Source organism: Neodiprion lecontei, chromosome 4 (assembly GCF_021901455.1).
Source record: "Neodiprion lecontei isolate iyNeoLeco1 chromosome 4, iyNeoLeco1.1, whole genome shotgun sequence".
NCBI lineage: Eukaryota > Metazoa > Arthropoda > Insecta > Hymenoptera > Diprionidae > Neodiprion > Neodiprion lecontei.
In genome coordinates this window covers 9600215-9616096 of record NC_060263.1, presented here as the reverse complement: position 1 = coordinate 9616096, position 15882 = coordinate 9600215, and the positions used below count along the sequence as shown (strand labels likewise).

The following is a 15882-nucleotide window of genomic DNA, read 5'->3' as shown; positions in this document are numbered from 1 at the left end:
CAAAATATGGAGATTGTGATTTGTAGTTTCATCTATTGGGCCTTCATTCGCTCAACTTACAATAGATGAAGATATCGAAAATTCGCAGTTTATACTTCACTATGGCTCCAAAATAATATCATATTTTTGTTTACACCTCAATCTATGAGAACCCATCATCGAAACTCCGAAAGAGGATAATAACAACTAATATACAGGGCAAAAATACAAAACAGGGCTCGTTCAGTACAGCATCATACTCCTTTAACTGTTACTATAATCAACTTTTATCGGAGTCAAGAACAGCCGAATAGCTGGAACTACACATCACAAGCTGCATATCTTAGGGTGTAGAAACACATGTAAAAATTTCAGCAGAATCCGTGATCCGGAAGTCTAAGATTTTTCTTGTAAGTAGTTTAGTTACAAAATGATAATATGTCAGGATGTTATAGCAATAGATCGAGAAGTAACTTGGGTGAATCCATACTTGTCTTTCATTTGTCTCGCGGAGCGTTTACCCGCATAAGACTTGTAGGTAGATGTTTCTCGCGTCCTCAGCTAGATTGCCTGTAGGCTTTGTAGCAATCATCATTTTTGCCGTGTTGCCATCAAATCTTGGTATGGTGATGAAGCCTTCGAAATTTCAGCACGTTGAATGTCGCTGAGACGTGGTGGTAGTGTTGGGGTCTTATCCGAGCGACGGGTGAAGTGTTTCGTGGAGTTGCTATTCCCCGGAGTACTTTGTCCAGGGGCTTGGCGATCCAGAAGTCCGAATTCAGATAGTGATCTCTGCTATGTTCGATGGATCGGACAGTGTGAGCTCCTTGGTTTAGGTTTGAAAGTTTCATGTCAACCATTCCTCTTTCAGCTGCACTCAGGCTGATGATGCTATCGGATTATAATTACAAGATGGTTTGATAGCTGATATACCACAATAGCAGTGGCAGTGGAACAAGTTGACGATGTAATGGTAATGGTCAGGTATCCTGTCTTAGTTTTGATATGGTTATATCAATTCCTGATAGTAACTGGATGATTCTCGGGACTGGTTACGCTTGACGGAACATGGTGAACAAAACAATGCACGAAAGTGATAAGGATATATTTTATAGGGATGATTTATCACCATAACTTGAACCATCAGTGTAGTCCAAAAAACGGGTATTTTTTCATGTCACGGGGTGCAGAAGGGATGAGACCTGCGGATTCTGGTAACGATTATAGCCCACATGAACGCCCACTACTTTCCAACCAAATATTTGTGTTTCTAAATTTTTTACACGCGTTTAAAGTTTTGAAAAACAGGTTTTCTACTAGGATCTCCTAAACTATTAATTGTACAAAAAAAAAGTTTCATAACTTCTTGTAGGTCTTAAAATGACGAACAATTTCGTTTTTAGAAAATTAAAATCGGTCAATTAGTTCTCTTGTAAAAAAATAAGAACCGGCTGAAATGGCCATTTCTTAATTAACCAATTATGAGTTCAATAATGCATGTATGGCTTTAGGAATCTCGGAAAATATGTCTCTTAGGGTACTCAAGAAGCTCGCAGAACCGGGGTTCGATCGGATGAATAGTCTGTGAGAAAAGCTATTTGTTATGAAAAAACCGACTTTTTTGCAATGAATTTGCAGAGGCGTAGAGCGTTGTACAGCAATTTAATTAGCGGATTCTCAATCGAGAAGAATCCTATTACCATGTACACTTAGGGGCGAAATGATTTTTTATTATCAAGTTGGTGAAAAATGGCTCCAAAAAGAGGGTATTTTTTTCAGCCATAAACAAATGAAATTTCATCGCCAATTCTTACGTTACAGGACTACGATTAATCTCACTCGAAAGCTGTTATTTTTTGTCGAATTTACAAAAAAAAAATATGCCAAAAGTCAGTTAGGGAGGGAGATAATTTTTTTTTTTTTCATTAATTATTGCACCGCTGGTTTTAAACATGGAGGGCTAAAAATTGGACACGATACAGGAAAGGGTTCATACTAACCGACAATAAATTCTGGTAGCAGTTGCTCACGAATTTGTTCATCCGCTTTGCGGTTAACTCAGTGATAAAATACAGCACCGCGTATGGCGGCGGAGTGGGGGAAGCCATCTCGGCCGGCATGCGCTCGCGCTCAAACTTTTGGCTTTCTTATCTATTTTAGCCTTAATCGTAGGAGGACGGGTAATTGAGTGACAGGCACACTGGATGTATCACAGACAATGAGTTGTTGTTTATTTATTTTAGAGATCAGAGGAAAGCGTCATGCAGTTCTCTTCCACAGCTCTGGCTGGATGTAACTGGTTTTTTCTAGTCTTAAGCGCGCGCCCTTAGGGTCAGTTCTCGCACGATCATTCGTCGCCGAGACGGAACGTCAGCGTCTGCTTGCGCTGCCGCTTACGAGCTGGGGCGCTGCTCTCGGTTCTGGCGACGGGCGGAGCTGGTTGTTGTCGAGAGGTCGCCACAAACTGAATTCGCGCGTTCAAATTCCACGAACTTTGAATATCTCCCGAACAAATTAACATAACGGGTACTTTCTTTTTTTAAACCCGACTAACTTTTTCCGCTGATCAAGAATTTGTTATAAAAAATATTTTAAAACATGATCTTCCGTTCGAAATTTGCTTATGTAAATTTTCTCTTTCTTTTTTTACCGTTAGTTGATTTATTTTTTTATCTCATCTGAATTAAATTATATTGACGTCATATGCTTTGTTTACAGAACTTACAAAAAAAACATATCTGCTAAAAATACATTGTTATTGCAGTACGCGTCTCTTCGTTTTGGAAAAAAATCGACAAAATAAGGGACGTAATATAAAATAAGGACAAAATAAGGTCTGAAATAATTATGAAACGTTTTTATAAGTTACAATGGCCTATTTATTATGCCTATTTATTATGAGAATACGTTACGAATAATATCAGAATAAAACATAAAAAACGTTGGAAAAAAATCAAACACATTCAGACACGTTTTTTTCTTCATTTCACGAATGTTACAATATTTTTATATTTCATGTACTAAATAATAGCTACAGACATTTTTACTTAAATATTAACAGTGTTTTCTTAAACATACAATTCTGTACAATCAATATTTACAAGTCTACGCATTCTACGCTGTTCGCTCGAGTTCTTTTTATTGGCACCTCTGGTTCATCCATCTGATGACAGCAGCAATGATAGTCAAATAGAATTTAAGGACGAGATCAAAGATGATTTAAGTGACGAGAGCGATATGAGAATTGGTTCTGTTCACATCGTTTTGTGATTTGTGTGTTGTGTAGTCAGTTCGCACTGAAACTTACAAAATTGAGTTGTGTTGAATGTTTCGTTACCAGAATCCGCAGGTCTCATCCTTTCTGCACGCCGTGACATAAAACTGCCCTTTTTTCTACCCGTTTCCTGGACTAGTGGTGTACCTAGACTTCACGTGCTCCAATGCGTAATAATTGAAGGACTCCCCGTCGTCGTTGCCTATGAAAACAAACGTCGACCGTTGTAGACCGAGTAGACATCTAAAAGCTGGGTTTAAACGACGCTTACTTCATGTAGATGATTAAATTGTAGAATCGCAGGAATTGTATGCCAAACGCCTACATTTATTTCGAATGGAAATGAATTTTCACAATAAAACGGAACTTCTCATTAATCGCCATACAATAAGACGATGTCTAAAACTGAGATATTGACTGAACAAAATATTGATGAATTTCGGTTTATTCCAATATAAGATATTGCTAAATTCATATTCAAAGTAAAAAGGTTTATAGCTCGAGTCGCATGGGCTCAATTCATGATACTCTTTTTTCTTGCGGAGTCGCTTTTTATTGAGAGCCCACGTGGAAAAATAGTTTTAAAAAAAAATGTCTGGTGCCTAACTGTTGCATTGACACAACTATGCCACCGTGAACTGTGACTTTTATAATAAGTGCTACCATAGGCTGTAGTACGGAAAGAGTACTGTTGGCGGTTATAACTTATGTTCATTGAAGATAATATGAAATAGATTCAATTTTGAAATTTTCTCATTTGAAGCGGGACGGAATAATATCAGTTTGTTAGTGGTGAATGGTCGCCAATGCAGAAATCTTATCGATGTCTTTCTTTCAAATTCTGTTTTGTTTTTATGGATAAATATACATTACTTTTGACTTTTTCATAACTGTCAAGATGCTGGCTCAGGGAAAAAACAATTGATGATATTACTTAACGTGAAAAGAGGAATCCACGTGTGATTATGAGATGCTGTTTTTGACGAATAAAACGCAAGATTTCTTTCTTCCAAGATTTCATTTCCAACTCGGTAGCGCAATCGTTTACAGTTGCTCAGAAACTACCCTATTCATTGATGCTGGCAGACCTACTGATGGTTTTACATACATGATAAATCACAGTTTGACGCTGCTTTAATTTACAATACCACGCAGGCTACTGCGCAATAGCCCAAAAGAGATTTAGATAAACAAGCCTATATGAAACAACTTATTGTTGGAGATGTTGTAAGCAGAGTTTGGACAGTGCAGGAATTTAGCGTCAAACTAAATTCGAAAATGTCGGGTTGTCCTTTTGTTTTCTACATTTCATCTAGCTACGGTGATTTGTCCGTTTTGCATTAAAGTGTTACCTTATAGCGTTTCCGTTTCAACGTGGAAAAATGCCGGGTGAATCAAAAATGAAACCTCCATCTACCGGACTCTCCTGATATCTCTAAATAAATTATAATATCAAGGTCTCTACGGCTAACTGCTTCTATTTCGTACTACGTAGTTATAATGTTGTCAGCAAGATGAAAATGATGCGATGATACCTTTTTCTGAATTGGTGCCGTGACGTTATAGATTAGTTGTTTTCTTCCATTATTTGGTTTTGATTATGATTCAATGTTGAGTTATTTGCGTATTACTATATGAAGATGATAGAGTTGCAATACACAGATCTTTGTATCGATATTTTGTAGAATTATACGGGAAAATTAACTGAGAATGTTTTCACCAGAGCGATTTCCCAATGCATACGTACAATCGACAGCATTTCTTTTTACACAGAATAATCTAAATATTTTCTAAAATGCACTAATATAGCATGTTTCATATTCTAAATAATCGACAGAATTACTCTTGTTAGATGACAGTAATATTATTTTTATCATGTCCGTTTTCTAGTATACGAAGGCATCATATGGAGTTGTTCACATTCATTATATGTTGATGCGGAGAGAGAACGTGAAGTAAAAAACATGAACGAGCTTCCAGTGTGCTACAAAAACTACTTACCGTTGTGGCAACAATTGATCCGCAAAAATAAAATCACAGATGATACTGAAGCTTTTATGATTTCGAAACAAATATCTAATAATATGATCAGAACTTGTGTCGAGCTCATACGGAAACTGAATTTGGATATTGAGAATATTAACACGTCATGCGAAGATGAAGTATTCGATGTACCTGTGGCTTCAAATGACACAGATTTTCGAGTGTTCATAAATCTGGTTGATTTATTTGTGGACATAATTGAAGAATTGGAACCAGTCTTAATGGAATCGCAACTGACTTGGTTTCTTTGTGAGATTATAAGAAAATCTAAGCAAAATCCATCTATATCAGGGTTTTATAAACTCACACATGGACTATTGAGATTATTTAACTTGTCGTCTGATACGCGTAAAGAGGGGTTATTGAGCGAAATGCCCAAATTCATAATTCAATATTTATCTGACACTATTGAAAAATTATCTAGCTTTTCTACCGAATTACAACTTTCTTGTTTCAATATGATTTTCGAGATACCAGCTCCTATTGTCGAAACTATGCTGGACCAATTGGTTTCTGCTTTTAAATCAGCTTTTGGAATTGGACAAAGTAATTTCAAACTTGCTCAATCTGCACTCAACACATTGGAGAAGTGGACGAAAGTAATAAGAGGAGAGAGAATGAACAATTTTTTGATTCAGATAGTTCCTAGCTTAGAATATTTTCTGCAGAGTAATGAAAGTGCTCCGGAGACATCGCAGGAAATTCGATTCACTGAAATGAAAAAAATTAAGAATGCAGTTCTGACTGATCACGAGGAAACATCACATGAATTTCAGAGAAGAATTTTGTTATTTTTTGGTTGTTTAAGTTCCGAAGTAACTTCAAATATTGGAACTCATCAATCCTTCGACAATGGAACTCTGCTTAATAATAGAAATTCACTGAAATATACTCTATTATATCAAGATATAAAACCTGAGATTTATCTTGACGCAATTTTACCGAGAACTATTCAATTGGCATTACACTCCATCGACAGGCGTACCAGAATAGTAGCATGCGAAGTGTTGCATTCTGTTACAATTATCATGCTCGGAAAAACAATGCAATTTTTATCATCTAATCCTGATCTTTTACTGCCAGTTTTCAAAAAAATATGCCCGGCTATACTAAGACTTGGATCGGACTCTGATCAAGTTATACAACAATTATTTTGTCCATTGATGATACAGCTGACTCACTGGTATAGTTCAAAAATCATGTCACGATCAGCAGAAACTGATTATTTGATTGAAATACTTTTCGACTCGTTGACTTATCAAACGAATATGGCACTGAGTGATTTCTCTGGTGTCTGTTTAGCTGAATTCGTTAAATGGTCCATCAAGCATTCCACCGATGATGAATTACAAACATCATCCACAAACATAGCAGTGGTTGTCACTAAAATGTCGAATTTCGCAATACATCCGTCTTTAGAAAAGAGAATTGGAGCTGCTGTCGCATTTAACTATCTTTGCAGAATCTTACGTGAAAGTGACGTGATAATCAACATATACTGGTTAGAGTTGTTATTTTACTTTATTAAAAGTACAGAGGGATGTAATAACGAGCAAATATTGAAGTCCCTTAAACATATTGAGAAAGTAATTGAAAATAAGCACATAATTTTGAACACTCAAAATTCCCAGCGGCGACAACCTGCAGAATTTAAAGGGACCTCACTCGAAGATGCTGCCAATTGGCTCTTGGTTCAGTGTGGATCTTTGGACCACATTTTGAGATCTAAAAGCATGGAAATTCTCCTAGTTATATCTAAATATATACCTCGATTTGGTTCCATCCAAGAGTTCGTTTCAAATTATGTGAAATGCAATGGAATGCTCGGGTTAAATCAGATTATTTTGAAACATCTACGCCCAAAAATAGAAACCTTATCAGAAGAGACCATAAAACCGCTTTTGAGAACATTGTATTGTTACGTTTGGCTTCTTGACAAAAGCGTGATAGGTTTAGAATTCTTACTGACTGATATAAATGCAAACAAGGACATGATTTTCAATTGTATAATCAATTTTGTGTATTTGATAAACGTAAAACAAGAACAAAATGATGAATCAACAGAAACCGCAAATCAATTTCAAGAACTTCAAGCATTGCAAGGTGAAACCATTCTCAAGATATTCGATTTCACAACGTTACTACTCAACAAACTGGTGAGTCATCACCAAGCTATATCACAAGCTACTTTCGTAACAAACAGTACATTTAAAATAATTTATTAGTTGGAGCATCCAAGACATAGCGAATGTTTTCACTCGCAGCACTAAAAATCTGTAATTTGGAAAAAAATATATTTTTATATTTACAGGGAACCCAAGCGAATACAGGTTCATCTTTACGTGTACCTACATTTTACTGGAACGAAGAATTATTTTCAGTGATATTTGCAACTATTTTCAAACCTGATACAATTGGATTTGACTTTGGAAACTTGGTCATAATGGAGGATCTGCAATTACGCATTCAACAGCTGCTGAATGTATTGATAGTGAATTTGGACGACAAATACATTACGCAAATGAGAGCATTAATTACAATCGAGATCCACGACAAATACAGAGATTTCGCAAACATTACGGTGGCATTTAAGACTGATGCAATTATCACATCAACAAACTATTTGAAAGGATTAATTATGTTGCATACAGTAGACAAATGTGGAAAATTATACAATGTGTGTATAGCATTTCCAATTTGCAAATATAGTTAGAAATAGTTAATTATATTAAAGCTTGTTAATTTTTGTTTCAGCAACCTTTCGAAAATATCGACCCAGCCAAAAAAATGATAGAAATTTTTGATTCTCTGAAAAAAGAACGGTATGGTCAAGAGGTTGCAGTAAACGTGGAATCAGATGTAAAGGAATACTTAGAACTCTTGCTCGAATACCTGTCCCTCAAATTCGAAGTACGTAATGAATCGTATATTGGCTAAATACCTGTTCCATTCAATGGGTCCTTATTCTAATAAGTAATCTAAAACATGATCTGACTCAAAATTGGATGAAATTCGATGTTAGTAATGGAACTCTAGTCTCGTAAATTTTATGTATTTAACAACTCGTCGGTTTTCAAGAATTTTTGTTCGCGGGTATTCGATGGGCAAGCTAGAATTTTTTCACACAGTAAATACAAGGTTTTATGAAGTTTCAGTTTTTTTCATCAGAAAATATTAATTGACAACAGGCTTATTGTTGATACAGAAAACATGTTCAGTCACGGTATTTTCCAACGGCGTGAATGTAATCTCAAAATTTATTAGTCCGATTGACTTGAATCTTGAACAAATCATTGATTAGATTTGCTATTGAAGACTGGATATTTTTTTGGGATCTGTAAAACAGGATGTTAACCCAATGAAAAAAAGTTGGATCTTTGACAAAGAAACAGTCCATAATCTTTTGTTATAATGAACATTTTTTTTAAATCATTCCGTCACACAATAGCAAATGTTATAATTAAGGATTTGTTCAGACTTCGTCTTCTTAACTGTTGTATGTTTGCCCCCAATGTCACCACTGTAAATGATGAGTGCCTGCCTCATTGAATACTTATGGTTTATGCTGCTACTTTGCCCCCCGCCCGCCGCCCCGCGTACCGTATGATAATCGTTGAACAAGTGAACAATGCGCTTAAGAACTGGCTATGCTCTTAAGCTATAGTCATCAGTTTTCAATAAATCAGTACCTGAATCTGTATTTTACTACTTTTCAGCCGAGAATGGTAATAGCCTTGGTGGATATAGTCGACACAAGAACAGAATTAATTCATGAGAATTCGACAACTGTACTCCACGGAGAATATTTCATGAGTTTATTTCGGACGACGATTTTTCGGAATCTCTTGAAACACACAACGAAAAGCATAGATACATTATTAAGCGATTCATTGCGAGATAAGTTCAAAGTTGTTCTTGCAATACTGGAAGACTTACTAATTTATATTAAGAACAATAAAAAAAGTTGTGGAGAATTTCTGGAAAATTTGGAAGAGGAACTCGTAAACAGATTTCCTGTCTTTCGCGATCTGACAAGTGACGATGAAAAAAACGTGAAGATAATAAACTTGTACTCGGTGCTAGTACAATTTTCAAGAAAACCATCTGAGATGTGCAAGAAATCAAATGCATTATATTCCTGGATAATGAAACAGTTTATGGGCTATTTGGATTTACAATATAAAACCCAGATCTTGACCAGCTTTTTGCCTTGCATTACGGATGAAACTGCTCATAATCAACACGAATTCACACGCTGCTTGTATAAAATAAAAGATGATTATTTTCCGGGCAATATGAACGATCTCGTGAAAGACAGTTTGCAACATTCTACAATAATTACATCATTTCAAACGCTGCTGTACCATTTACCATCACTGAAATCCGTCACGTTTTTTGATTGTGTGATACACGTTACAATTGGCAATGTTGGATATCTCTGGGATGATTATTCATACAAGTACTTAACTGCTTACTTCAGTGAGATATCCGTGGAAGATTCACAAAAATCCCTGATAATTCTACACAAATATTTTATGAATACTAGAAACTTTCAATCGAGATTAGATATCCTGGAAAAACTGCTTCTCAAGTGTATTTATTTCTGTAAACTTAACGCAATCGTACAATTTTTCGAACAAACCATCAAAGAAATGTACAATCTGATATTACAACACCTTCCTGATGACGAGTCCGACATGAAAAATCTTATAGTCTCCAAGATTGGGTGTTACAATCTATTCGAAATTATGTTTGCAACAGTTCCGTTACAGAAATTAACTAGCGTCAATAGTAAAATAGTGCAAAATGCAATTGATAAAGTAGAGACGGGTAAGGAGTTATTTCAACAACTAAATATGAATGTCTTAGGTATTCGAAAATTGAAGTCTAGTAATCCTGATCACAAAGAATTGATGCGCCTCCTGCATTGCGCAGCATACAATTGTTCAATAGCTATTGTGAGTTTGAAATGCGAAGAGCACTTCTACATTCTACCATTTGCCGAGAATAAATCAAAAGGTCAATTGATATGGGAGAACATTATTGATACAAATAGAAAATATCAGTTTACGCAAGATTTCAAAGAAATACCGAAAGAACACAGGAAGTTAATCAACATTAAAAAGCAATCCAGTTCAAATAAAATACACAGTTATTCAACTGTTATGAGTTATAACCTAATTGCATCAACATTGAATGAAGATTTATCCTGTTATGATATGTATCATTCTGATCTAAAATCTAATACCACTTCAGAAAGTGTAGGCACTGAAGAAATGATGTCTCTGACGTTTGAGTTGGACGATTTTAATAACCATGAATGTATGGCACCCGTATGTGGACTCATTACGCACATGATATCAAAAAACATTTTCAATTTACCAAATGACGGTGAAAATATATCAATGCCAAAGTGGATGCTATGCTTCCATTCGTCCCTGAGTTCTACAATGATATACAATGTGAAGTTTTTTATGGTCAAAATTATTCTAAATTTACAGAAGGTGTTTAAGCCATATGGAAAGTCCTTCATCAATCCACTGTTGAAATTTCTCATTCTACACTTCCAAACTTATCGCATTATGAACTATGTGATCAAGGACATCCTAATTATGCTGCTGGACTGGCAGAGTATAGCTATTCCATCCAGTATTGATGAAAAACGCTTAGCTCAGAATTTGTTGGAATTGGTAATGAAAAATGCGGATAGTCATCAACGACATATATACAAATACAACATTGAATTAATCAACATGATTATTGAAGCATGGCAATCTTGTTTAGATGTTCCTGAGAGTATTCTTTATACTTCAGGAGCATCCCCTAGGTTTACAATTCGTATGATCCTGATTTTTCTGTGCAACAAGAAACAAGAAACATTAGCATCGAGACCTGAAGTTTTGATATATTTGAATGAGTTATTAGAAAACCAGGACGAAGAAATTGTTTTACACGTGTGCAACGCTTTTGGATTGATTCTAGAATATTTTGAATCCGTTGATGAGGATGAGAAAAAAGGTCAGATCATCAGTAATGTACAAAGATCAATTATAAATAAATCACATGAAAATCATAACAAATATATCAAATGTATTCATGCAATACATAAATTCTATCCAAATATCGTTGATTACTGTTTTCAACAACTGACATCTCACTTTTTCAATGTCGATGTGTCTAATAAGGCAAAATGTCTTGAGCTCCTTTTGGCAGCTCTTCCAAAGTTCACTGAAACAGAAATCATGACAGAGTTAGGATGTATGAAGTTTCAAGATATCCTAAAAAATAAAATCGAGACCTGTCAGAAAGTTGCTCTTAGAATGGTTGAAAAATTGCTGGATATTCTTAGTCCATCAAACTACTTGCCATTGGCTCAGTTAATAGTTCCATATTCAAGAAATGCTTCTACAGAGCAGAGAGAAATAGTTATGAATGTTTTTATAGCTATGTATAAAAAGTACAACGATAATATTGAAGACAATAACGCAGTAATGGAGTTGAAAGCTTTAAGCAAACGCATCTTACTGATGGGACTGTTGGACCCAAATGAGACCTTACAAAATAAACTTTTACAATTTTGGTCGGAAGATGGAAATATACCAGACAAGTGCAACGAAAGGATACTGCAAATGTTCGATATGTATGATATCCATCTGGAATCAACGTATTTACCAATTGTACCATTGTTAATGTTGCATCTTGTTAGTAAAGATCCTGCATTTGAAAAAAAGATGTTTGAACCATTAAGCAGTTGCAAATTCGAAGATTATCAAGTAACGATACCACGACGCTCAGCGTACACCGGATTAGTAGTACCACTATTTACGTCATCCTTCGTTAGCCGTATCAGCCAGTATTATTCACAGTCTAACCCAATATTCACTCGGTTTAATCAATCTTTGAATCAAAGTTTATTTTTGCGAGCTTCGCAATCCTTACAGCTTAAGCGAACTGTATGTGGAGATGAATCTTTTTCTAATCTCTCTGGTAGAACTTCGAATGATGAATTGACTGACTCAAGAACAGATATTGAAAAAATTCCACCACCTTCGAAAAATATAAAGTCTCAAAGGTTCTTACAGAATACTACGTTTACAAAACACAATTTGAGACGAGTACAAATTACAAAAAATTTACAACAAAACGAAATATTGAAGGACGAAATAAGTAGCCAGCAAAATAGCATCAAAATGTACAGGTAAGCAAGATCTGCGTAGGAAGTAATAACATTTGGAATTTTTTCCAGCATGAAAAATAAATGGTAAAATAGGGAGAGATGCCGAACTTATTGTAAGAAGTTTATAACTGCCACAAAAATAAATATAAAAATACTACTGAATTTGTGAATATTTTCTCAACTGTAACTTATTATTAAGGACCATTTAAAAAACTTTCATTTCAATATAAAATATGAGGTAAAAAATAGTCGAAAGCGATATCTTACCCACACCCTATGGAAGAGACGCGACAGAGGCGAGGGAGAGATGCTTCGTGATTTCAAACACATGTTTCCGACTTTCGTGTTTCCACGATTCTTGTTGTATCTTCCGCAAAGGATGCTAAATGCACAGCCATTTATTGCACCGTTCATTTATAATTCAGTTCCTGATTTTCTTCGTTTGACAATAATTCTCCTACCATGTAACATATAAATCAGTCTATAAAATCTTGGGACTTCGTTTCTTGCTTAATAAAATCATGTTTTTTACTTCCCAATAAGAGGAGCTCTTTTTCACTTATTAAAAGAAATCTTACATCCCCAAGGACAAAGATTATCCGTTGGCAGGGGTTATTTACAAGTTGGAGAATCCTGAAAATCCACAACCGTTACAAACCAGCTACTCTTAATAACACGAAATAGTACATTTTTTTACATTTTCAACCATACCAATATGCCGCGATATATATCCCCTCTTTTCGCGCAGCATCTTTATCAAAGTGTAGGGAAATACGCCGCAGTTGATTATTTATTATCAACATTGATTAAGCTTCGAAACACGGAACTTATATCTTAAGCAGGACCACAAGATCTTGATTCAACTGTGACAATCACGATAACTGTGACATGGACAGGGGTTTCAATATAAATGTACTCCCTACGTGAAGTTTCAGGGAGACAAAATCAAATATACCTCTTCAACTCTGCGAGCATTCGCTTCTTTACTGATTACTGTATAATATCGTTCAATATCGCTATGGATGAAAATAAAAATCTATCGAAATCTAGCTTGACGTAACTTTGATAGCAATATTGATTCTCGTCCAGCGCAATATCTCGATAGAAAATAAAAATTATGTTTAGAGAATTGTATATTTGCACGCAATGAAAATAAACTGCATGCGGTATCTCTCCCTACTCCACCCTATGCAATAAATCAACTGTTGTTTACTGTTTACTAAAAATTCAATTTCATTCTTATTACAGAAAATATAGGATCGGGGATTTCCCAGATACTGAAATTACACATTCCAGTTTGATAAAACCATTGCAAGAATTAGCGAAGAATGATCAAATCGTTGCCAGAGATTTAACAGTGGCATTATTTTGTTCAATGTTGAAAGAAATGTCAGTTGATCAAAAACAGGCATTTCTTCAAAAACTTTCTCCAAGTTTGGAACGTATTCTCAAGAACAACCAGAGTTCTAAACCTCTTATTGCAACTGTATTAGAAATAGTGTTGAATTTGGATGAAATTCGGATGAATCCGAATTTGATAGCAAGAGTATCAAAGTCTTCTGGTTTATTACCTCTGGGAGCAATTTTGTTGGAAGAAAAAATTATTTCTAGTGACTTGCCAGAAAAAAGAGAGCCTTTACCCAAAAGATCCAAATGTGAGGTTCAAATTTGTGACGCAGAGAACAACTGGCTACAATTAGCAAGTATATACAAATGTATGAATGATTATGACATTGTACAGAGTATATTCGGATGTGAGAAATTCGGAAAAGAATTACAGGTAATAAAAATTAGTTAGTAAATTGATTATTAGACTATAAAATGATGCTTTTGTATTAACAAATGCTAAATGAGAAATTTCTACTTCGCATCGACCTTGTATAAAATTTTTTATTGTATAATTATGTAACACATATTCATCTGATTCAAAAATTCTTGTGACATAAAAGATTAGGATTGTATAATCGATGCTAAAGTAGTAAACTTCTTGCATATATGTGGGGCATTTCAGGAGAACTCAACCACAAATATTCTCATTTCATAGTTGAGTATTTTTTATTTGTACCACCTTAACTAAATTTATTCACAATTTATTACTTCACGTTTTCTTTTTTTGATTGCAAATAGTACTCATTATCACATGTTATGTTCGGAAGGCGTTAACTTTTTTCGACTGACAATGAGAAAGTGTAACGTCTGCTTAACTAACAAGGAAAGTATCAGAGCTTTGCATCGCAGATTTTGCTAAAACTGTTAGGGATGATTCTTTGACCCAAAATATGACGCTTGCGGTACGAAGTTCAGGTAATTGAAATAATATATTCGTTTACACTTGAATCTATGAGAATTTGTCATCGGAATATTTCAGACAAAAATACATAACAGGTTCTGCTCATTAAACTACTAATGTAATCAATTCTAATCGATCTGACAAACAGCCTAATAGATGAAACTCCATATCAGAAGTTCTATATTTTGGGACAAAGAAACATCTGTAAAGGTTTCTGCAGAATCCGTGATCTAGAGATCTGATAATCTCCTTGTAAGTGCTGTTTGGATATATTAAACAGAAGCAGAGGTTTTCCCTCCGCAAGAATCTCATAAGCTTTGTACTAATAGTATAGTCGCTTCGGCAGAATTGAAGCAGAAAAAAACTACATAGCTAGAACAAGGTAGCTTAGCTCTATTGTTTTATTTGTCTAGTTCAAAGTACAGCTTTGGTTTACTTTTCGGTGTAAGCGTTAGTGGGAGACCTATTTTAGGTCAGGGTATAGGTCAGGCCACCAGATTGTACCGTGTGTAAACTAGTTCATTGCAAAAACTTTAATGGATCCTGGTCAAGCTGTATTTTGAAAAATTCTTTCTCATGAGCTTTGTCTCAGGATATTAACTTCAGGTTTGCTCTATTATCGATCCGAGAGTGATTGAAATACTAAGTATAGTCAAATCCCGCTAGCGAGACTGTGATAAAAGTATAACTCTCGTGTTTTCTCTGCGATTAAGAGACTTATTGACAAATAGTATACTTTCGTTCGATTGTATCACAACATTGATTGAGCTGTAGGCAATTCCAAAATAATTTAAATTATACACAACGATTCGAATAATGATATCTTGTTTATTATGAGTGTCTTGTGGTAAAGTTAATTCTAGTCGTATTTAGAATTTAGTCTCCACAACAGCATTATACACTGCCATCTAGTGCAAAAGTTTGGCCCACTTCTGTTTACACGAATGCTGATAGGGGGCTCAGTACAGGTATGTAAAGTAATATTTAGCAAGGTATAGACAAGCCATTCTGCCCCGGTTGCCCAAGATGCTTTGCGTGGCGCAATTCCCGCGCCATCTGTAGGAGATGGCCGAAACTCTTTCAAACCGTCGCCTCGACTCTCGCCCTTGTTTCAGCCGC

The 15882-nt window shown here is 35.3% G+C and overlaps 1 protein-coding gene across 3 annotated transcripts in view; it reads left to right on the top strand.

Moving 5' to 3' along the window:
• The window catches only part of LOC107225242 (DNA-dependent protein kinase catalytic subunit-like), a 136983-nt gene that overhangs the window by 113940 nt on the left and 7161 nt on the right, over positions 1-15882 (top strand). For all 3 annotated transcript variants that reach the window (XM_046736558.1, XM_046736557.1, XM_046736556.1), the window contains 5 exons: positions 5144-7452; positions 7608-7973; positions 8051-8206; positions 9013-12494; positions 13722-14253. In XM_046736558.1, coding sequence (XP_046592514.1) covers positions 5144-7452; positions 7608-7973; positions 8051-8206; positions 9013-12494; positions 13722-14253 — 6845 coding nt within the window. The remainder of the gene's footprint in view (positions 1-5143; positions 7453-7607; positions 7974-8050; positions 8207-9012; positions 12495-13721; positions 14254-15882) is intronic.